Here is a 22,650-nt window from a genome sequence, read left to right on the forward strand (position 1 = left end):
GCGGCCACCAAAGAGCTCGGCGGACGCGGTGTAGGTTACCATTTTTTCCACCTGACCCTCCCCGGCTCTCGTTTTGACCTTCACTATTAATGGCGGGCCCACAAAATATCACAGCATGACAAAATACGTCCTAAATACCAGCAATAAATGTCCCCCCGGATCACAGAGAACGGCTAATCACGACACGGCGAGGGAAGGCGAGGGAGGGGGAGACTCGGTTATTTATATAAGTATTGTCCGCAAAAAGTCATCCATATCCATTGTCAGGTTAAATATTGTAATTATGTCCCATGGAAATCCAGACCACATTGTCCCGGAGAGTGAAGTGGAGGGACGGACGTGGCGCAAGTGTTCGGTCACGGCACAAGGCTGCGTCAGTGATCGCCGGCTGCCGCGCTAAACTCTGCCGAACGAAATTTTCTGACAGAATCACTTGAAGGCGTAATTGTGTTGTGTGTACCGTGATTGAGTGTAATAACTGTTATTAAGGATGAAGATAATAAGTGTAGGGAGAGGCAGGGCACGTTGCACACAGCCACACAAAACCAAGTTGTGGCCACCGGGAGTAATTTTAGTTGTTTCAAAGCGTTGACAAAACTTTCTTTGTTTCGGTGACTCCTGGTGTGCGGTGTCTGAGGCACTTTGCGACAAAGAAAAACACTGAAGTTAAAACAGTATTAGCTCTACCATGACGATGTTAGTATTGTCTTTTTTGTCGAGGGTTGCTTACTGCAGATTCGAATTTTCTTTATACATATATACGCAAGTCATTGTTCTCTCTTCTTGGGTGATATTGATTTAGCAACTAACTATTCTATGGTCACTTCCAACTATGTCATCTGCAAATCGAAGATTACTTAGCTGTCTGCTTCCAGTTTCAATCCTTGTTTCCTCAATTAAGCTTTTTTCTGGTATGTGAATGAGTTAGTAAGGTCTCCGTTCAGAAGGTGGCCGCGGCGACCTAGTGGGTAGAGGCAGACTCCTGCGACAGAGTTCGGATTCCCTGCCCGGGAAACTATTCGTGAGTGGAACTGGTTGTCTCCATTAGCCTTGGCTACGTACTGCCAGTTATAAACTTTGTAGTTATAAACTCAGCTTTTGAGATGTCACCTGATCTATGGACCATTTCCTAACTACATCGGCGACAAACACACATCATCATCGTCACCGCCTAGTCTGTGTGGTCTGAACATCAGTGCAAAGCTATGCAAACAAGGCAAGGCAGGTGCGCACGCAGGCCGGCCGGGGGAGGAGGGAGGAGGGAGAGCAGTCTCGGGCTCACAGACAAGCAACGCAGGCACCGGCCAGCAAGGAGACAGAGAAGGGTGAGGGATGTTTATCCTTTTTTTCATTGTTTCTAGGGTGTTTTGTGATGTTGAACAGTGCTCAGCTTTTCCATCTCGGTGACATTTCTTCCTCCCCTTTACGAAGCCTTCTGTGTAGTGATAGAAAGGTAAGCCTAGAAATTTACTGCCTTACGTAATCTCTTCTGCATTGCTGTCCTGCACACACACACACACACACTATATTATCTCAGTTTCCCCCCCCCTCCCCCCCCCCCTGTCCAAATCTACAAATTAAGGAAGCATCGTTGTTTATCTCCATTGCCGAACTACTCGTCAGTGTAAATAAAGTCTGGCCCGCAACCCTCCTCCTCATCTGGCTTACTTTTCGGTTGTGTGCCCGTCTTTAACTCATTTAAATCTCCATCTATTGACCACAGTAAATGCAAGGTAGCCTCTTCTCGCTTGTAAAGGTTCATACTGATAATGAGGAAAACAAGAATTTGCAAGTCAGCATCCACTTAATAGTATGAAATGAAAATATGTTTTTGCCATAATTATCCTTCAGCCAATTTGATGTGTAGAGTTTTTAGTATAAAAATGAGACGAAGAGCCAAAATCGTAAAGCACTGTACGAACGTGTGTCATAAACCGCTGATGAGCACAAGAAAATTCATCATGTGCTAGTTCAGGTTTCACGATTATTGAGATTCGAGCAAGTAAATAAGCTATTCATATTTTTGCTTCGTGGGCCAAATGGCAGATGCTGTTTTCGGTGGTATATAGATTTCGTCATCATAATGGTGGTATTTTGGTTTCAGTCTGTAGATGCGAATGGTAAGTTATATCAGCTGACTTCCTATTGAAATCACCGAGAATGGTTGTTAAGAGGTAAAGTCAACGACCTCGGAACGGTTTGAACTGCTTGTGGGTTCATTTCACTTGGTCGTGTGCGTGCGTGCGTGCGTGCTTGCCTACATGACGCCAGGAGAATGGTAGGGTGGGGTCAAAAGGTGATTAGTAGGAAGACGACTCGGGTATTCCCTGCTCTCAGCTAACAACGTCATTCTGTCCTTAGACCACTTTACTGTTGTATGGGAATAAGGCCGTGCAGTGGTTAGCAACGGCGCCCATTGTTGCAACCCAGTGAATCCGGGCTCGATCGCCGGGCGGACTGGAGACGAATGGGCGGTCTCAAACCCTCCCATCCGTTATGTGGGAGGCATTTTTGTCCTATACATCATCCGTTATTCCATTTACGAGGTTTTGGAACATTTTTTTATTGTTTCATTTAGCCGGAATAGACAACCCGTTTCCTGCCTGAATTTCACCGAGTATATTTACTGCCGACCGAATAGGCACTACTTCAAAGATATAACTGGTTTCCTCTTTCCTTATTTGGGCTCTGTTGAGAGCAATCGTCTAATCACTGCTGTCGATCCATGCTTATTAATGGGAATTGGACATCTATGTGAATTCCATTTTAATTTAATTTTCACCAACTACTATATACCGCCATTTGCTAAATATCATGTGAATAATATTATCTAAAAGGTATACAAGTTTGGATTCTAAAAATTTACACCATTACCAACACCCACCTGGAATGGATGCCGAACACTCGACACTGCCGCAATGACTGGACACTCTGGACGTAAAAGTTAGTGGAGGACCATAAAGACTTTAACTACTGACCCACACGTCTCTGTTTATATCCCCTTAATCTCTCAGAGGACATAATTATATGAACCATAAATTAAGCTAATATTGCCTTACAGCAGCCTCAGTGTTGCTTTTAATCATCTCTTTATTATGGACCCGCAGGTTAAGGTGGAGTCGCGGAGAGAAACGTGGGAACATGGCGGCGGCTGGTGGCTGCCCTCAACAAGCACTGCTGGTGACAAGAAAAGGAGGACGAGGGCTGAGCAACATGCGTGAGTGTTTTACCTGTGCATGCCGACCTCTCCCACCTCCGCCTCTCACTCCCCAATAAATAGAGAAAAATCTGAGCCGTCAGTGAGATCGAACACATGCCCCTTCATTTGATAGTCCGATTCTGCCACTTCAGTCAATGTATGTGAAGTATACTAATGTAAATATGTTCGAGAATACAAGTAATTTACATCCCCTTATTGTATGCATAACTGTGTAATGAATTTGGACCATGTGGAGAAGCTGACTCAGTGCGACAAATATAAAACTGACCCAATGCAACGAACATAATTTGCAAGGTATAATTTCCCCGCCAAGCAGCTTACATGTGCATGACCTGGAGGAGGAGTGACGATGAACTCTGCTCCTTGATTAACCCTCTCATTGATAAGCTCCTGGCAGCGAGGGTGTTGTGGTGGTTCATAATTGTCTCCCTCTTTTCGTTTCTAAGGTCTACCCCATAATGTTTGTTGATTCTCGTGAATATCAAAACAACCTTCGTGTATCGCTGCTAGTATGACATTTATGACATTTTTCCAAGAGGGTCATCCAGTACGCCTTAGCAACAAAATATCACGAGGAAAAATTATCGAGAGTATTTGTTGTGAAAGACCGCCAAAGTGCTGACGAGCCTGAGATGCCGATACCAGCGGCTCAAATGATAAGTACATCTGAATAGACTATAATAAGACACAGACGTCCTTCATTAAAGCACTCACTCTCCCGTTGTGATTCAGTTTTATATTCAGGCAGGGACGACTTGAGTTAAGGTTTTCTCGTCTTATTTTGATAGTTTAGGAAGCTTCAAGATCAGGTAGCTGGGAGATAACACATGGCATCTCGATGACCTCTAGATAACAACGGTAGATAACCAGATAAATATGGCTTGACCAACGGCCAGCCGGCATTGTTGTGCACAGTGGAGTTGTTAGTCACTTGGAGCGGCCAGGGCAGCGAAGTAACTCCTTCACTAAGAGCAAACCGCAGTCGGGTGTGAGCAGGAGCAGCCATGAAAGTTACGGCAGTGTTGGTGGCGGGGCTGCTGGCCGTCCTCGTGGCCCAGGTATGTGCCTTTTGATTCATCGTTTCGGAAGCACGACACAGATCAAGCTCAAATTGTGTTGTCACGTTTGGCTCATTTTACATGAAAAGTCAAATAATAGGAGAGGGTGGGGTAAGATGCCATCCTTACGGGAGAATGCCTAAGGTGTCTAAACTATGTGTCGCTGATATTTAAGTGTGATAATTTGAGCCCTTTGTGTGGCCTACATTTGCTGTATGTTGTAAATATATAAGGCGGTTCATTGATGGTACAGTGTGGAGCTATATATCTACATGGGTCCCATGGTCAGGGCCATCCCAGGACGGAATCGTATTACTGAGGCGGCCTCACTTTGCCACCTGGGGACTCATCTTCCAGCAGAGGGATGCTGCCACTGGGGAGATGGATTCTGACATATGCCCGGGACCTACAGTAGACCCGATTATTTGGGTGTGGTCCACCTGACTGGGGCCTGGGAACAACTGCCATTGTCCCTTAGAGGGACCTTCTGCTGGCCGTCCCATCACCTATGCTGCTGCCCAAAGGCTTCATTGTAACGCTGGCGTTGGGGACAGACGAATTCGATTTGGTTGTCCAAGGGTGATTCTCCCCTCCCCCCCTACCCCGAAGAAAAAGCTGTGGACACTTAAATCGCATGGTGGAAACACGACGCCTCCAAACGTGGTTAAAAACAAAGGGGTGCGGGGCTTCTCTACCTCGATTGCACATCTTACTTTACCGTGATAGAAAAGGCAATATATTTTGACAGACATGTTGTAAGGTACGACTTATGCGTAAGTTCTGAGAACAATATATGGTTTCATCTTGTGTGTATTCGGTAGGAGGGAGGACTGTGTGTGTGTGTGTGTGTGTGTGTGTGTGTGTGTGTGTGTGTGTGTGTGTGTGTGTGTGTGGCAGCGCGCGCGCGCGCTGCCTGTAGCGCCGGTAGGCTTTTTTGAGGGGCCTTATGGACTGCCCCAGCCCGTTAGTGGTGCAGGCTAATTTTATTTATAGTGGCTGCCCTGCTGGCCCCATGCTGCGCCCCGGTGCTCCTCTTGACCGAAGTCGCTGAAGTTATGGTTGATTGAAGATCAGGACAGCATGTGGGTAATCTTCCGCCACTCGGCGATGACTTGAAAAATCAGCGTGTTTCGGTGCAGGATCAAAAGACACTTTTGATCCTTTTTCGGTGGGGATTTGAACCTCGTCCACGCTAGGTCCTCTGGCTCACCACGCCCGCACACTAGCCACTCGGCCACCGCCTGTGTGTGTGTGTTTTCACAATAGCAGAATGTAAAAACACACGTTTACGTTTATTTAGCCTTATTCATATTTCACGGCCACTTAAGCCGCATTTTCAACACAGCCCCTCACCTGCCTTGCCTTTCCAGGCCGGGGCGCGGTCTGTGGCCGTGGAGCAGGTGTCCTCGGCACTGCAGGAAAGTTTCAATTCCTTGAACTCCAAAAGAAACGAATGGTTTGAAAACTATTCAACCATGAATAACATGACGAAGACAACCAATGCCAGACTGGCGGAGCTTGGCTTGGTCAGCAAGTAAGTGAAATTTCCTGCAAATAATGCATACTGTTTAATACATGGAGTTTCTTCATATCATGTTTGCCTATGTCTCGTTACAAAAAATAATAATGACAATATTAATGAAAATAATAATAATAATGATAATAGTAATAATATCAGGACTGCGCCCATCTTTATCGTTCCCTGGTGTCCTCAGAATGGCGCTGCCCCTGATGTGGTATTTGTACCAGATGGCGGTGAAGAGCGAGAAGAAACATTACCCGAAACTGGCGGAATCGGGGGAGCAGTCTCTTCCCTACCATTTCGAAACCACCCTCGCCGAATCCACGTTGGGCCTCAACTATTACCTGGAGGCAACATTAATCCTCCAGAACTACCGCGAGTGAGTAATCAGAGCTGTCCACCGTTGTATGAAGATAGTGGTTTAAGGGGTGACAATAGCTACAAGAGAACAGCCAACGAACCTACACCATGCAACTGTACACTCCTACTGTCTCTCCTTTTCCCCCGACTTTGAACCTTCACCACAAACCCCAGCGTTGCCAGATTATCGTACTCAGATTCTTCTATTTACCAACTTCCGACCCAAAAACTGTCTCCTGGGCCCCGATAACTAGATTCATTTATATTCATCGTTAAAATAGATAATTCCTGATGTTTCTTGGCAATAGTTAGGCGTCAAAAACCAGTAATACTATGCTCTGAGTACGATAATCTGGCAGAGTTGACTAACCCACTTCCTCTTCTCACTACACCCTTGGTAAAAATAAATAAATAAAGCATTTGGGGTAGTGGCAGGTATTGCGTGATGGTAGTGATCCATGTGATAGTTACGGTGCTAATGTTGTTGATGATGCGACAGAGGTCAGGCTGATGATAGGTTTGCCAGACCATGCATGATACAGGGACCGTACTCTCAATTCTTTCGGCGTCCAAGATCACCTATTTAACCCGGTAGCTGCGGGGGCCATGTTTCTTAGGTTAGGTTAAAGGCCCTTCTAAGTAAAATAATGAGAAAGAATCATCACTCACGCAAACCATTTCATAATATATATCAACGCATATGTGATCAGTTTATGCATCATCTATTTTGGGAGAAATTTGGCCCATCGCTGGTACACGGTAAAGCCACAAATTTGGTCCGTCGCTGCTACCGGGTGAACAAGGCTATCGTGGGAGTTTGGGGCATCTCCGGGGGTAGTCAAATGACCCTGGTGGTAGTTTGACCCTTCCTCTGTACCATGATCCAAAAAAACACGTGGACCCGACTGATCTCCTTTTAGGCCCTTGGATATTGACGATGTGAGGGGCGGAAGTGTCTGAGAATATTATCAACCCAGGTCATGAAGGCGCTATAGACCGAAGCGAAAAAAAATATAAATAATAATGGCAGCTTTGTTGAGGCATCTTTATAACCAATCACGTAATAAATGCGGTTATTTTAAAAAGTGTGACATCTTCCACAACAGGGGTATTGAGCATTCCTTGACTATTCATTTACATTTTCTTTGCTGTGCACAAGGAGGCTCAGGTAATACTGCTATTGATTTTTTTTTTATAATTACCAGCCGTGCTCGATGCAGTTTAGTTATGTAGTGGTGTACGGTATACCTAATCCAAAGCAATCCATTGAAATTACACATTTATCTTTCCAATTTTTTCTCCTTTTCTCCTTTCTTAGTGGAGCGGAAAACAGTGGTACTACATATGCTGTTTGTGTATTTTACAAACCTGAAATCATTAAACACTGACCACAAGGAGACAATGATTAACTTCTCTATTCAACATAAGGAACTATTTCACATTCCTCGGGGGTAAATACTGATGCTGTTTTTATGTGTACCTAATGGTGCTCTCTAAACGTCAACTCCTGTCAACGTGTATTAATTTACATATAATTGTTAAGTGCTTTGTTCTTAGTTTCCAGGTGCGGATTCTTAAGGATGAAGAAGCCATCTTCTTCCTGAACTTCAACTTCAATGAAAGGTCAGTTTGGTCCTCAGCATTTGGGGTTTTTTTATGCGTTTACAATAAACAAATAAATATGTAAAGAAATTAATAGTTTGTGTGTGTGTTTTAGCAAAATACCAATACTTATCACTTTTGCAAAAGCATATTTCTCAGTGAGCGACCTTTTTTACCTTTTATTTGGTGATCCACAGACGGGCAGTGATGGGCTACACCCACAACCAGGAACACACGGAGAAGATTGTGCTCGAGGGCGACAACTTCCCTGACATCCAACTCTACCAGCCTTTCAGGGTGAGATCCTGCCTTGTCCATTATGTTGCCAGATTAACAGTTCACTAAATCACAAACATGCATTTTGTCACTCTGATCAATATTCTAATGCTCAGATATAATAGGATGGAGCACTTCTAGTAAAAAGAACTATCATGAATAGCAACCTGCCACTCACCCTAAAGAGAAAGATGTACAATCGGTCTATTCTGCTATGACACAGAGCTAGCCATTCCTTGAATTTCCCCGTAATAGGCCCTAACGTTGTCCTCGCATTTCACATCCTTCTCAGCCTGAAGAGTCTACATATACTTACCCTATTCCAGAGGCAGAATTACTTTCAAGGATCTGCACTATTTTCTAAGCAGAAGGGAAGAATTTCCATACCTACCCCTCACCTTTTGAGCACTATATGTTTTCTACTTTAACACACTTTGTCTCATGCCTGATCCATAACACTATTGGTTCTATACCCTGTGATAAGATCATTTTCATTTGATTTTGTGAAAATCTTGATTTAAAAGCTTCAAAATAAAACAATTTTAGGATGTAATGGCAGCAAAGCATTAAAACCATTTTTTTCTCACTTAGGTTAATGTGCAGGTGATAAGTGACTGCATTGTTGCCTCCTTCTGGCTGACCAACCTTGACCTGAGCATGCCAATGCCTCTGCCTGAGAAACACATCTGGTGCACAAGGGTAAGGATGCTCTTAAGAATACAAGACACTAGCAACTTTTTTTTCAATTTTGCTATATCTTTTATCTTTTCCTTTTTTTATAAATACATACGATGTAGCACTGCCCAGGTCAGCAAGCAGGCTTCTTATACTTGAACAGGCAGGATGGCCACATGGGATGGATTATTATGCCTTTTGTTCCTTATCAGCAAGCAGCAGGAAAACAAAACTCCCGTTGACTGAAATTGATCACTTTTAGCCAAAGTGGTAGCAGTACAGCTATCCCTCACTGTAGGATTGGATTATATTCCTCAAATACATATTGGAGTGATCAATCGTATAGCAACAGCATTATGACAAAGGTCTGAGGACCTGTTCCTAGCCATTCAAAAATTCCAAAGAATTAATCATGAAGGAGCCCTCAGCAAACTGCAGTCTTTTTGACAAGTTAACAAAATACAGGAAGTTTGCAAAGTTGCTTAAGGGTGGGGACACGGGCTATGTGGAGCCCATCAGGGTCAAGCATATACGTTCTTCCGAGGAGGGACCGGAGGCTATTACCGGGTGACGGCTCATGAAGGGGATAGGACTGACTATCGGCTGATGTCAGCCTAGCATTGTCGATCCCTGTGCTTAAAAGACAACGATTCAGATCTTCAAGTTGCTGGTGCTCGGTCTTACTTTATGGCTGTGAGCCATGATACTAAATAGTGGCTTGAAGAGGCAAATTGATGCCTTTGGTAATGTGTCTACACTGCATCATGAGATCTCTGGAGTAATTGTGTCAAATCCGTGATTACTCGGTGAAACTAAATCTTGGTCTGACCTGCATAATTAATAATCTGTGAACGCCAACTCTATCTTTGTGGGCATGCTATGCAGAAGTCAAACCTGATCACCAGCTTGCATCTGTAAGAGACCAACTTGAGTGAAGGAAGCAAAGGGCCCAACGCCAACAAAGCTCATGGGTTGAGCAAGTCAATGGCTCCTGCCATGAAATACTTGAGATGGGAAAGTGTCCTGTGCTCAGAGGGCCCCTGGGAGGGGGATGACATCATAGGGTGGGTGAGGCAATTTATCCCCGGGCCACAATTATGCTGTTATGGTTTGTAAAAAGATAATTATTTGTCCTCATATTTAAGCACATAATTACTTGATCCTAATTACAACATTAATATGACAGGACTACTCATACGGACAAGACGTCTCATTTGATATTGACACACTCGAAGCTGAAGATCACCAACACCATGACAGCCAAGATGAACAGGAGCAGGATAGCCAGGAACAAGATAGTCAAGAGGAAAATTCCCATGAGAAAGAAGGTAGTAATGAAATCAAGTTAGTTTCTACTGTAATTTACAATGGATTTATCTATATGTAGAACACCTTCCTTGTGCAGCCCCAAATAATGCACATCATTCTTTCAATTTACTTCACTGTTTGAAACAAAAGCATGTGTAGTTGTTTTATTGGAAATAATGGCATTCTGTATCTTCAAATAATATTAAAAGATTTCATCTAATATTCTGTTGTAACGTATATATAATATATATAGACTTTAAAAACATTAAAACCTTAAGTTTGCTCTGTAAACAATATTCCAATTCATTAAAATGTTGGTAGTCCTGTTCCCAGATTGATGACCTTATATCTTTAAACTTGTATACGAAACACGTAAAATCCTATTTAGTGTTACATACAATTTAAAGCTCAGTATCATCCTTATAATTATATAAAGGTATAAATGAACAAGTTATTGCTATCATATCACAATTCCATTATGGTGCGGCACCAAAAACTGTAAATAGATGAGTTACTGCACTCTAAATAAGTCATGCTGAGTAATAAACATAATCAGTAGCACCTAGTTTGATTAACCTGAAAACCACAACATTTTTTAACAAGAATACTTTTTGGTAATATCAACCAGTATTTTCTGATCAGTACAGAAGAGATCAGTGACAAAAAAATCATTGAATAAAAGTAAAAGGAAAAAGATATTGAAATAAAATGTTGAATTGAATAGTTAATCACTTTCTTGTGTGCTGGCAATTTCATTAGGCACGGGTTAAGGATAGGTATTGACTGGGCCCTAGTAGTACTACATTTACTGACTTTCTATTATTATCTTATCGTGCACAAATGATTCCTAGAAATCTTGCGGGCTGAGGGATTTTTCACAACAGGGTGCAATTGTCTCCTTTGAGCAAGTGGGATGAGGTTAAGACTAATGAGAGAAAGATGATGAGAGAGTCAATGCCATGCTCACTTCCTTTGATGTTAACTCAAGTATCCTTGTAGCAGATCACTGTATCTTTAAAACTGTGGGGTTTTTTTTGCATTTCACTATAAAGAAGCTTTGGTCAAAATCACATTCACATTTGGCTGACATGACCCTTAAAGTTTCATGTTGATCACAGTTCACTATTCTAAACACACAGTTTAATCAATGTTCTTTTCTAGTAAGTCATTTTGTACGATCATTCCTATGTGCTCTTAAATGTACTTCCATAACAAATGCAAGTTAAATTGAAGACTTTCACAGCTGCTGTATGTTCAGGGCAGTACTGGCCAAACAGGTCATTTAGATAATACTCCCCGCTACATACATCAACGATGAATGTCCCCCATTGCTTAAAGAATAATTGTACAAAGCAGCATTCATGATGGTGGTTGGGAAGACTGCCCTGACAAAAACCATGAAAAGGAGCACCTGAAGGGGTTCATTACTTGTGACTGGTAAACCACCGACTTTGAGATTTTTTAAAACAAGTTCTGATACTAGTATTTATAACATGCTTTTTCATGATTTAATATCATCCTATTCGTAACTTAATACTCACTTCAAAGGTATAAACTATTTTTTACATCAGCCTCCAAACTCTTGACATTACATATAGCTACTCAATAGAAAAAAATTTACACTTTAACTCATACACTCTGATGATTGTTATAACATTTGTACATATTTCATTGCTGAGCAAACTGGCCATCAGCACAAACATAGGACCACAATACTTCTTTGGTACTAGCTCATCTTCCATGTAAAGACAGTGCCACCCTCATCCATATAGAAAACTTTCAAGAAATACACCTACAATAATGAGCTGCAGAGGTTTCAGCAACAATGTCTGTGAAACCATATAGCTTTAACAAGGGAGTGCTCACCCTATCAAGGTAGAGGGGGATGAACAGTAGTAGTAGTCAGCCCCCACCGAAACTTGGGCTTGAAATGTAGCGTTTTCCACTCTTTAAAACATAGCCTAAGCAATTGACTTCATCATATATCAATAAAGTAAAATAGTAACCCCATGAAAGATATATGCCTCTGCGAGCCTGGGTTCAAATCAGCGTTGCCATATTAGCGTACTCAGCACATTGCATTTTTGTAGTTTCTGACTGACGACTATAACAAAAAGGAACAAAAAACATCAATATTTAAGTTATAACGCTAACTTTAACTTGCTAGCGTTATTTGTGTGGTTACAACCATCTTGGAGCCTAATAATGGTAAATGCAATATTCAGAATACAACAATTTGGCAACACTGGTTCAAATCCCGGTTTTGGCAGTTGGCATGCAGCTCATCCAGCTGTTTCATCTTTCCTTTCGTGATGGTCAATAAATCCTGGGGATGGTAAACTTTGGTAACCAAGATGTTACACTGGTTCAGTGTCGGGTTAATGGGTTCTGTCCCACCACAGGCTCAAGAGCCAATGGGACTGAGATGGGCAGCGTTGCCACACACAGCGATAGCATATGCTCCTAACTTAACCTTTTACCATTGAGGCTGCTATCTTAATTTAGTTTTATGCATGGAGGGTAGCATACCAGTGGCAGCTTCCCCGCTCAGGCGTTTTACATTTGGCTCACCCAATTCCATCAACACATCATCAAACCTATGTAAGCCAAATCTTTCAACTACTGGTTTTAGATGCAAAAATATCACACAACACCACTCTTGTCCCTTTAAATCACAGTGTGTAAGAACTTCTGAGCTAGTAGGTGACCTGAGACAATAAAGACAATGTATGAGACAATAAAGATTAGTACAACAATCATTTGTTTTACTCATAATGTGTCATCTGACTCCTAATTTTTTTTCTTTTTCACAGCAAGGGCAAAAAACTAAATCAACAACAAAAAAGCTGCCTAAATGCTGCTCCAACAAAATAAAAATAAGAGGCCAGAGGAGAGGTCAATTTCAGGTCACAAAGGTAAACATAGCACTGGGTGGTACCGAGGATGTTGTGGACGAGAGGCAAACTGCAGGAATTGTCATATTCTGCAGATTAGTCCAGTGAACTACCTATGTACCATCACTCAACGCTTTTTACATGTGGACTAAGACTTGCAGACAACGCATGATGAATTATGGATAAAACAACTGCCATGTGCATTATTCTTATTGTCTCATCCTCAGCCGCAGCCTAGCTTGGAAGTTTTCGCACTATGGTTTAACGCACTCGTGCTGCTGAATGATACTTGCGCCTCTATAATCAGCGGTTGTAAGAGTTGGGTATGACAAGTTGATGACCTGTTGACCTAAGTGTGTGAGGCAGGGACAAGAGGCCAGAATGGGGATGCAGCCGGTGGTACGTTACAGTAGCCCCCATGCAAAAACCTTGTACAATCACCACACCAAACACCTTAAAGGTTTATTATAGTAATCATATTGATTCGATATCTAACCTTATCATTTCAGCAAAAAAAAATATAGGAGAGCTTGAAACTATAAAAATGGATGAAAGTCCTGAGGTGGCAATGCCAATCAACCATTTGTACATTTTTCAATGTCACACAAGTAACATTTTCATTATTAATGGCATTTTTCAGTAACCAATTTGACATTATTTGCAAGATCCCACTGTATGAAGTGACTCAGCCTGGTGACCATGAATTGCTTTGATATATCATGCTGCAAGGATGCCTCACCATTTTCATCCCCACAACTCAAGTATACATAATGAAAATCAAGTGTTCAGCTATAATTCCCTATAACCTATAATAATGATATAGTGGCAATTATACAACTATTATGTTCACAATGGTGCTACAACCAAACCTTGATTCAGAGCTGCTGTATTCAGCTGTCATGAGCAGTGCATCACTTCTCATTCCCTGGTTCCTTAATTATAATTAAGTAATGAAGCACTCATGATATGAAAAATCATTTGACCCAAAAAATAAAACCATTAATTATCGTAAACATTAGTTATTCTGATTCTCCAAATTGTAATATGATATATGTCTCTGTAAAGCAGTAAGATTTACATGAAAACAAGAAGACTTAGAGGTAAAGTATAAAATTCAATACTCCTGGGTGGCGGTTGGAGTGAAATTGAAATGTTTGATCACTTGATTCCTAGATCATCAATTTGTGAATACATGAGTGAAATCACAATAACATATGTAGGATTAAAATAATGGAATCACTACTGTAGTTTTTCCCAATAACAGGATACCCAGTCACATATGCTTCCAACAAGTGGACTCGTACCTACTGCCTACTGTCACTACAGCACAATGTGACTAGAAGTAATGTTTTGAAGTCATTAACCATTCAGTCATGTGCTAATCAAAACAAAATAATAAAATCAATGGAATGTGTCATGCATACATGTAAAATATCAGATTTATATAAAATGTAATTATATAAAAATACTTGTAACATCTTGATTCTCTATCAATAAATTCTACTATTTATTGGTAAAATGGATTCCAATTATGATCCCAATGATAGCAAGGACTATAAACAGAATAAGGATGCAGACACACAGCTTCCGTCGACTCTTGTTCTGAAAATAGGAAAAGCTGTTTAATATATGACCCACTGATGACTCTTCTGCAACACTGTTGAGGTAGAAAAGCATGCATAGATACTTTATTAGTAGGTTTTTGAGATCAAAAGCCCTTGATGTATCTTCTCTGGTGTGAAAAATAAATCATTGTAAATTAAAACATTATAAAGCATTATGAAGTGCTAGGAACAGCTTCCACTGTGAAAAATGTATAAAATATTCTACTGTGGTTTATTTTATTAATTTCCTCAAAAAAATCCACTACTACGCAAACTACAGTCATCGCACACTACATTGTTCCGAGCTCAACCTCCTCCCTCACCCTCACCCTCCCTCTAAGGTAACACTGACTCCTGATTGAACCCACCTTTCATCCAACCAACAGCTCCCATAGCTAGGGAAGAGGGGCAGGACTTGTGGGTCAATTTAGTGCACAGTAATTATAGTGAAAGTGAAGCCATGAATGGTGAGGGCATGCAGAATACATTAATGTAAATTTTGGGAGCTTTCCAGCTCATGGCCAGATGAAACAACACCACCACTGAGTGTACTGAGTGGCAGACATTCCATGAGTTACAGTCAGTGTTCAATAAATGTTTATTTTATAGGAATTGATGGTTTAAAATAAAACTGAAATAATACCATCAATGCTTGACTGTTGATACAACGTGCACTGTTCACACACTCATAATCAGATACAAAAAAATCAATACTGCCTCTGTGCAAAATATCTGGCAAATATCCTGAGAAATACAGTCAAGATATTGAGAAAAAAATTATACTACATGGAAATTATTATTAGACAAAATTTTAAATGGTAAATCTTAAATCTAGGAGGTCCGGGTGTGGAAAATCAAGGTATACTTCTCTACATATACAACCAAGTGCAAGGTAAATCATTCGAAAATTTCCCACCTGGTAACGGGCTGCCTTGATGAGTTCCTCTCTACCCTCCTCTACGTGTCCAGCAGCAGCTTCAACATTGTTCTCTATTGAATCTGCAAAAGGAAATAAATTCCCCATATTAGAGGCAGAATTCTTTAATATCTAGTACATCATTTAATATCCTTTTCTCAGTGAAAGCCCTCAGGTGAGTGTTCAATAACACAAATCACCAGGAAGATGGTGTTTGCCTTGTCAAGGGTTTAATGTACTTAGCATCCCTGCCTCATCTCAAATAGAGGAAGGGTTTTCCGATCACATGCTCATGCACATTGCCTCACCTTGGCTCCACAGGCGTGGGCCCACCCACAATGTTAACCAAGTCATTTCAGTTTTCAGTTCAGTACTTCTTGTTGAATTTTTTAAACAAGGTATGAACAGCCCTGCATTGAAAAATAAAACCAAACAAGGTCACCACACAATAAGTTTTCTTGTGCAATGGTTTTGACTTACCTACAACGTCGCCCTGAGCAGTGACCATGGAGGAAAGGTCTCTCATGATCTCATTGATGTCAATTATGTCAGACTCCAGCTGTTTGACTCTCTGCTCCCGCTCCAAGTGCATGGCAGTTTCAAACTCTAGATCCTGTGAATTAAATATTTTGCTTATTATTGTTTCAATTAGATAAATATTATGAGGCACTCACATGGTTTCAATGCATGGAATGTAATTTTTTTTGTCAATCTTTTGAGTACAACCTTGTCCAATATATTTTAGCAGGCATGAAGAAAATAATATGCTCCAGCTAAATGCACATTCATACATTAAACCTGTATTTATCAAATGAATAAATAGCTTGTCTCATTAAGTATCAAAATAATTTCTACAATAAATATAACTTGGGTTACCCCTATTTCCTTCATTTTGGCAAGCCTTTGCTGTTCTGCTACAATCAAGGTATCCGTGGTAGATGCACTGTCCTGCTCCATAGCCACCATGTCCGCCGGAAGTCGTGCTGTTCTCAATGTGCTCACCACTCTCTGCAGTGAAGATAAAACAGGAATGACCTCTTACACTCTCAGTAAACCCAAGTTAATTCATAGTTTTCTATAAAATTAAATCAGTTAATGATTGTAACAAAATTAAACTAAGCCTTTTACATTTTTCTAAAGGAAGCAATCTTCTATATCTCAAGGTAAGTATGTAGTAGTCCTGCAATTTTTTTTTTAAAAGGTAAAGACCAAGAAACAATTGTGGTGAATTTCATTGCATTCATATCATCATTATTATCATAAGTATTTCCTGCATAGGGAGGACAGAAGTTAAGAAAAGTTCTAGGAAACTTTTGTTGTACGAGCAAGAGAAAGAAAGATCACCCAATAAAATAGGTTACCTAGCATTGAAGTTGCACAACTCCCAAGCCTGACAGTGGCTGCAACAGCAATGTATAAACCTGCCACCAACACCATCTCCCCACAACTCCTTGACAGTCTGTTGAGACAGGAGCTTTTCAGTTAAAACAGAGATCCTTCAGCAATTCTCCTTAGCTGAGCTCAAATAACCAATGTCATGTATAATTTTAATATGGTAAAGCCTCTAGGAATTGGACCTCTACATTTCAGATATCGGATACATCAGACTCTTTCAGAGTTCCTGACACATATCCAAAAATCGCCCAAAAATCCAGGATATACAGCACCTGTCCAGGAAGCATCAGTATGGATGTCGTAAATCACTCAAAGATCTGGTCTGGGGGAGGCGGTACCCAGGTGGTCAGTATGCTAGCGTGGTGAGCCTGTGGACCTAGGTTCAAGTCCCACCAAAACATGATTTTTTAAACAAACACCAACTGGCAGAAGATTACCCACATGCTGGCCAGATATTCAATCAACCCTAACTTCAGCGACTTCGGTCAAGAAGAGCATTGGAGGGCAACACAGGCCAAGCATGAATCACATGTCATAGTATCATGATAACCACTATAAATTCACCTGAGCCACCAGCAGGCTGGGGTTACCCAAGTGAACCTTCAAGACAGCCTACCAGCACTATAGGCAGTGCCTAAAAGAAAAAAAGATAAATAAATAAATAAAAAAGGAATCTGGCATGAGTCCAGCCTGCATCATTTCAAAGCAAAGCCTGCCTGTCTCTCACACCTCCTGAACCTCCACTGGTGCAGGGCAAGAGGAACACGACCGCTCACTGGCCGATTTCATTTTTCGATCAGATGGAGAAACGGGGAACAGTTTGATTACTTTTCAAATTCAGCAATAGTTTAGATTTGTGTGCACCCGACAACCTATAACTCATTCACCCAAAACTAGCTCTCCAGATGCATATAGCATGACTCATAATTTCCTGTTCTGTGCTTTGTTTAAAATTGTCACCCTCAACCTTGCCACCTCACCTTTGCCACTGCGTTGCACAAGCCAGTACTCCAGAGCAATATAAATTTATATTAATATGGCCCTCCTCTGCTCCAGCTCCCTTGTTGTGTCTTAATCATTTATGGAAGAAACTATCATAAGTGCTGGTCAACTCTGGAACAGCCTTACTTGGTCAAGCACAAGCTTTTTTTAAATTGGCTTTTTTCTTTTTTTTAAATATTTTGGATAGGGTCTTTACTGCTCTACACAGTAATCTATCATCAACAAGCAGTCTATAGCAAGTCAAGTGTTGAAAGTGGAAAATCACTGATATATATGTATAGTAGGAAGAGAAGAAGACCTAGGACAGTGCATTGTGGGACACTGGAAGCGTCAGGGGCAGCGCATCAAGTTGGACAGATTAACAAGAAAGTGTTACCTTTTGAATTTCAGCAAAGCGCGAGGCAGTGGCCTGGAATTCATTGTGTAACCTGTCAGCTTGGACTCGTCGCTGCCTGTCCCCTTGAGCGAGGGGCTGAAGGGTGCGCAGGAGTCCAGTGGTGTCTTGTACCGAGGATCCAGCACTGCCGTTAATCTGTGAACTGATGCAAAGGTAATAATAAGCAATAAAAATAGATGTATTGAATGAGAAGCACACAAATATTCTCTTTATGATATGTTACCATAATCAATGAAAAACAAGACTTATTTTATTCCCCAATAATACGCCACCTAACGCCAAACAAAATGTAACTGCAATGTAATTTGAAGAGAATGAAAAAATAAATGATACCGGTATTGCATTTTGTTGCAAACTCAAACTTGAAACTTACATTCTGTCTCTTAGCTGCTGGTTGTCTGTAGGTGTTCCAACTTGCTTCAATGAGCGATCAAGTGTGCTGGTGGCATTGTTGATCGAAAAGAGATTCGTAGTGATCTTGTCACATAACTGAAAATTCAATAAAGATCAAAATATCATTCAGTGTACAATAATTATACAGGAAGCACTCATCAAAATATTTAAAATGACACATGTGAACCACCTACAAAAATCTTTCCCTGAAAATCCATCAGCACAGTGTCCTTTTGTAAAGGAGATTTATGTTCAGTCAACTAGATTTATTTACCAACATACATACCCACAACCACTGCAACAAGCGTCCAAGATTTATAAATTTTACAAGACATTTTTGTGTGAGTAAGCCTGAAATTAAGGATAATATATAACCTAGAGGTACCCAAGGCCCTTCTATCCACACACACACACACAAAAAAAAATATGTGACTAGTTAAGTCTTTCACTGAGGCATGTTTAAAGCATTGGCTATTGTACAAAACTTGCAAGTCATTCCCTATTATAAAACAACCTTTGCAACCTCATGAGAACATGACTCAAGTTCAAAGCTCACTCTGTTTATAAAGAATTTGTAATTCTTTGAAGCTTTCAATAAGTGTTCTTACATGCCTAGAATGAATGATGCAAATCAAATCAATGTAATGGCAACAGGTATTTATAATGCAAATGTAAATAATCATGGTCTTGATGTATGCAAGATTGTTACTGGATGTATAATGACATCTATTCCTTTACCAAATTACCTTTCATACTATGAGAATTCATTTTTGTGTGTAATATATAATAATTCTTACCTGGAAGAATTCAGTTCCTGATCTTGGAGAAGGAGCAAAACCCACAGCAGGGGCAACAGAGCCATAGCTACGCGGGGGTCCATTCCTACTCTCATCACCAATCCTTGAGTAGCCAGACGCCATTTTGGTTCACTTGACTGACGTGTGCTAGACCTGCAAGGTTTCCAAAGGATAAAAATCATTGAATTCTACACATGAGAATCCAGGCTAAGACCTACAGTTATTAAGGCAAAAACCTCTCTAAAATGATGGAAGGAGTTAGAAAACAATTTTTTTTGTTACAAAAGCAATAACCTCTCCAAAATGATGCACGGGGTTAGAAAACAAGTCAGCTCTGTTACAGACATGAACTTTCATTCAGAGGAATATAACCTTACAAGAATGCATGCTAAATAAACTACTCTGAAAGGCAAGTTACAAAAAAGTTAAGTTCTTGTCTCCTCATAACAGTAACACTTCTTCCAGTGTTAGAGTGCAATAAACTGAATTATGAGCTAAAATTTTAAGTGGGATGGAAAGGATAATAAGATATGCTTTAAACCTTGTTCATGGAGCAACACCTTGAAGTGGTGAACAGGCTTGCAAGCAGCAGTGAACTAGTAGGGCCATGGTAGACATTGCACAACCATACTTTATAATGGTCCATTTGTAATAGTATAACAAAGATTGTTTCCCTCACCACAATGGTGTAAGCCAGCAGTGTGGGGTACTGGTTGTCTTCCTCTAAAAATAACTAACAGTTCCACCTAACTGCCCCTACAACCTGATTGCAAAGGAGTGCCTGCTTCTGGTGGTGATTACGGACCCTCAGAGCAAGGGGTGCTAAGAACATCCAGAGAAACAGGCCAGACCATCACTGATTACTGAACCTTTGCACTACTACGACCATTCTTCCCTTTGCTTTTCTTTCTTTTTCACCTTCTACAAGGTCACCACTGGACCTGCACCCAGCCACACTGCATTTTTTAAACTAACAGAATCCCAAATAAAGCTTCTGGTAGTAACTATTAGCATAAAATAGTACCAGTAACCTTTTGCCACTATGGATAGTAACCTATCAGTAATAAAATAAAGAATAACTTGTTGACCTGAAAGGAGGGACTGAAAAGACAGCTGCAGGCAAGAAGCAAGGCTGTAAAGCTGCGTCCACACTAGGCCTCACGAGGCAACTCATGCACCGCCTCACGGGGGTGTGTGTCCACACTATGTTTCCACGGCTGCCTCATCCTGCCTCGCCAGTCATAATGTTTATTGTTATAATGTTTGTTCTTCACCTGCCAGATGTAGGGGTGCTGCTTCAAAATATCAATAAGAAAAAGAGTGTTGCTCCGTGTCCACTCCACGTTGTCATCAACGTTTTCAGCCATGATACTGAGCAGCACGCAGCCTATGTTGCCCCTTTCACGACTAATGAGTCTAGCCTCATGCCCCAAAAATGCCTCTTGCCAGAGTTGCTGGCAGCCGCCTCATGCACCTCCATTTTCTATTGTTTTTCTGAGTCCGGGTGCACGAGTCGCCTCGTGAGGCCTAATGTGGATGCGGCTTAAGTGATGAGCAGTCAAAAAGTTGGTTCGGATATACGTAGTCGCTGAATTTTATAAATTTAACTGAATTGTACTCAAATCTCTTCACACAAGTGCTCCTTCAGAGCTGGGATAAGCTTGGTGGCCCTCCTCTGGGCTTCATTCCAGGGTGTTGTCCTTACAGAGGTACGGTACAATCGCCACTATAACAGAAGGTGAAGGTATGGTAGAGTTGGGGCATACACTATAGCTGCGCATGGCCTTGGTACTCATCTCCCTCACAATGGCCCTTGGGCCTGTCATGGGTAATAACCCATTACCCCAGGACAGGTTACCAGTTTACTTTCCCTAGGTACCTATTTAATGACCAGCCCAAAAGGGAGGATGAACCACTGGATGTGTTGCACACAGACTACCCAAGCCGAGATTCAAACTTGGACCTGTAGATTTATAGTTTGGTGTGCTCAGCACTTCACAACAAAGGCGGATGCAGTAGGTTGGTGACAAATTCGTTCATTCATTTTCAAGTAAAGTCAACTTCTCCATGTGAAAAATAATGCACTTTTTATGCAGAAATCAAAATTGTCTTTGAAATCTTGACTAACTAAACTAATACCCAGGCAGTTACAAAAGCTGAAAATCATTACAACACAAATCATTAGGGAATATTTTAAGATATGAACACAATTAGTATGTAAATGTGTAATTTAAATCCACCACCTCAAAATACCACACATGCCTTCATGTTGTAGTAAAAGGATAAAACTCAATGCTCTTAATCCATTATGATTTTGAAAAGTGCAGACAAGTACACTGCTTAAGGCACATCCTTCCAGCCCAAAGAGTCACACGTAGCTATCAAACTTATGGGCAGGCGTGCCACCAATTTTGTGGCCCAACCAACTTTTCCTGCTATACTTCCTGGTCATGTGGTAGAATGATTGGCGCAGCCAGATGAGTAAACCCACCTCAAAACACCACGAATGCCTTAGGTTATGAATAAGGGGCGTAAATATATGCCCTTTTGAGTTCAATAACATATTCACTGAGTAATGTGAATATAAGAAAAGAGGACCAAGAGGAGGAGGAGGACCTAAGAAGCGACACTATTCAGCGTTACAGGTCAAAAGGAGACTGAGCTTATTGAAAACCATAACCTCCAAACGTTCCCAACTACCAACCATTAATCAGCATGGGTATACCTGTACGTTACCTGCAGGTGTGGGCGGTGGCAGGAAGGAGGAGCCAGCAGGAGGAAGAGGCTGTCCCGTGACCCTGAGTGGACCAGCAGCAGCAGCCTGTCCGTCGCCTCCCTGTGCCTGCCGCCCTGGGTGAGTGGCTGGCTCTGACTCACCCAAACACAGAGATAACTTGCACAAAGGCTGAAACTGCGAGGCGGAGAGGGAGAGACAGGAGAAGAACCGTCCTGGAGCTCAGCCGCCGCGTGACTCAAGGCTAGGGACTGTCACGGCCATTGCCAGATTATCGTACTCAGAGCATTGTATTTACCGAATTTTGACGCCTAACTATTGCCAAGAAACACCAGGAATTAACTATTTTAACGATGAATATATAGAAATCTCGTTATTGGGGCCCAGGAGACAGTTTTGGGGTCGGAAGTTGGTAAATATAAAAGGCTGAATACGACAATCTGGCACCGTTGGGGACTGTTGCTGCGCCTCCCTCGTACTCTGCCTCTTATGTTTGC

The 22,650-nt window shown here is 41.4% G+C and overlaps 2 protein-coding genes across 4 annotated transcripts; one reads left to right on the top strand and one right to left on the bottom strand.

Annotated features, from left to right (window-relative positions):
• Nucleotides 1–1,190: 1,190 nt before the first annotated feature.
• On the top strand, nucleotides 1,191–10,579 carry LOC126998608 (uncharacterized). 2 transcript variants are annotated; one of them, XM_050860519.1, is made up of 7 exons: nucleotides 4,111–4,278; nucleotides 5,649–5,812; nucleotides 5,994–6,179; nucleotides 7,718–7,783; nucleotides 7,960–8,059; nucleotides 8,630–8,737; nucleotides 9,900–10,579. In XM_050860519.1, the coding sequence occupies exons 1-7, from the start codon at nucleotides 4,225–4,227 to the stop codon at nucleotides 10,098–10,100; spliced, it is 879 nt and encodes a 292-aa protein (XP_050716476.1). In that variant the 5' UTR covers nucleotides 4,111–4,224; the 3' UTR covers nucleotides 10,101–10,579. The 2 variants fall into 2 exon arrangements, with proteins under 2 accessions (XP_050716477.1, XP_050716476.1); XM_050860520.1 differs by lacking the exons at nucleotides 4,111–4,278; nucleotides 5,649–5,812; nucleotides 5,994–6,179 and adding exons at nucleotides 1,191–1,325; nucleotides 3,108–3,217.
• LOC126998609 (syntaxin-12-like) lies at nucleotides 10,172–22,435 on the bottom strand. Of its 2 annotated transcripts, none has more exons than XM_050860522.1 (8): nucleotides 22,145–22,435; nucleotides 19,420–19,572; nucleotides 18,603–18,718; nucleotides 18,209–18,371; nucleotides 16,312–16,443; nucleotides 15,916–16,048; nucleotides 15,436–15,518; nucleotides 10,172–14,517 (listed from the first exon to the last, which is right to left on the bottom strand). In XM_050860522.1, exons 2-8 carry the CDS (start codon nucleotides 19,540–19,542, stop codon nucleotides 14,419–14,421), a joined length of 849 nt encoding a protein of 282 aa, XP_050716479.1. In that variant the 5' UTR covers nucleotides 19,543–19,572; nucleotides 22,145–22,435; the 3' UTR covers nucleotides 10,172–14,418. The 2 variants fall into 2 exon arrangements, with proteins under 2 accessions (XP_050716479.1, XP_050716478.1); XM_050860521.1 differs by having other exon boundaries at nucleotides 22,156–22,434.
• Nucleotides 22,436–22,650: the final 215 nt, after the last annotated feature.

This window comes from Eriocheir sinensis, chromosome 14, assembly GCF_024679095.1.
Source record: "Eriocheir sinensis breed Jianghai 21 chromosome 14, ASM2467909v1, whole genome shotgun sequence".
Taxonomy (NCBI): Eukaryota; Metazoa; Arthropoda; class Malacostraca; order Decapoda; family Varunidae; genus Eriocheir; species Eriocheir sinensis.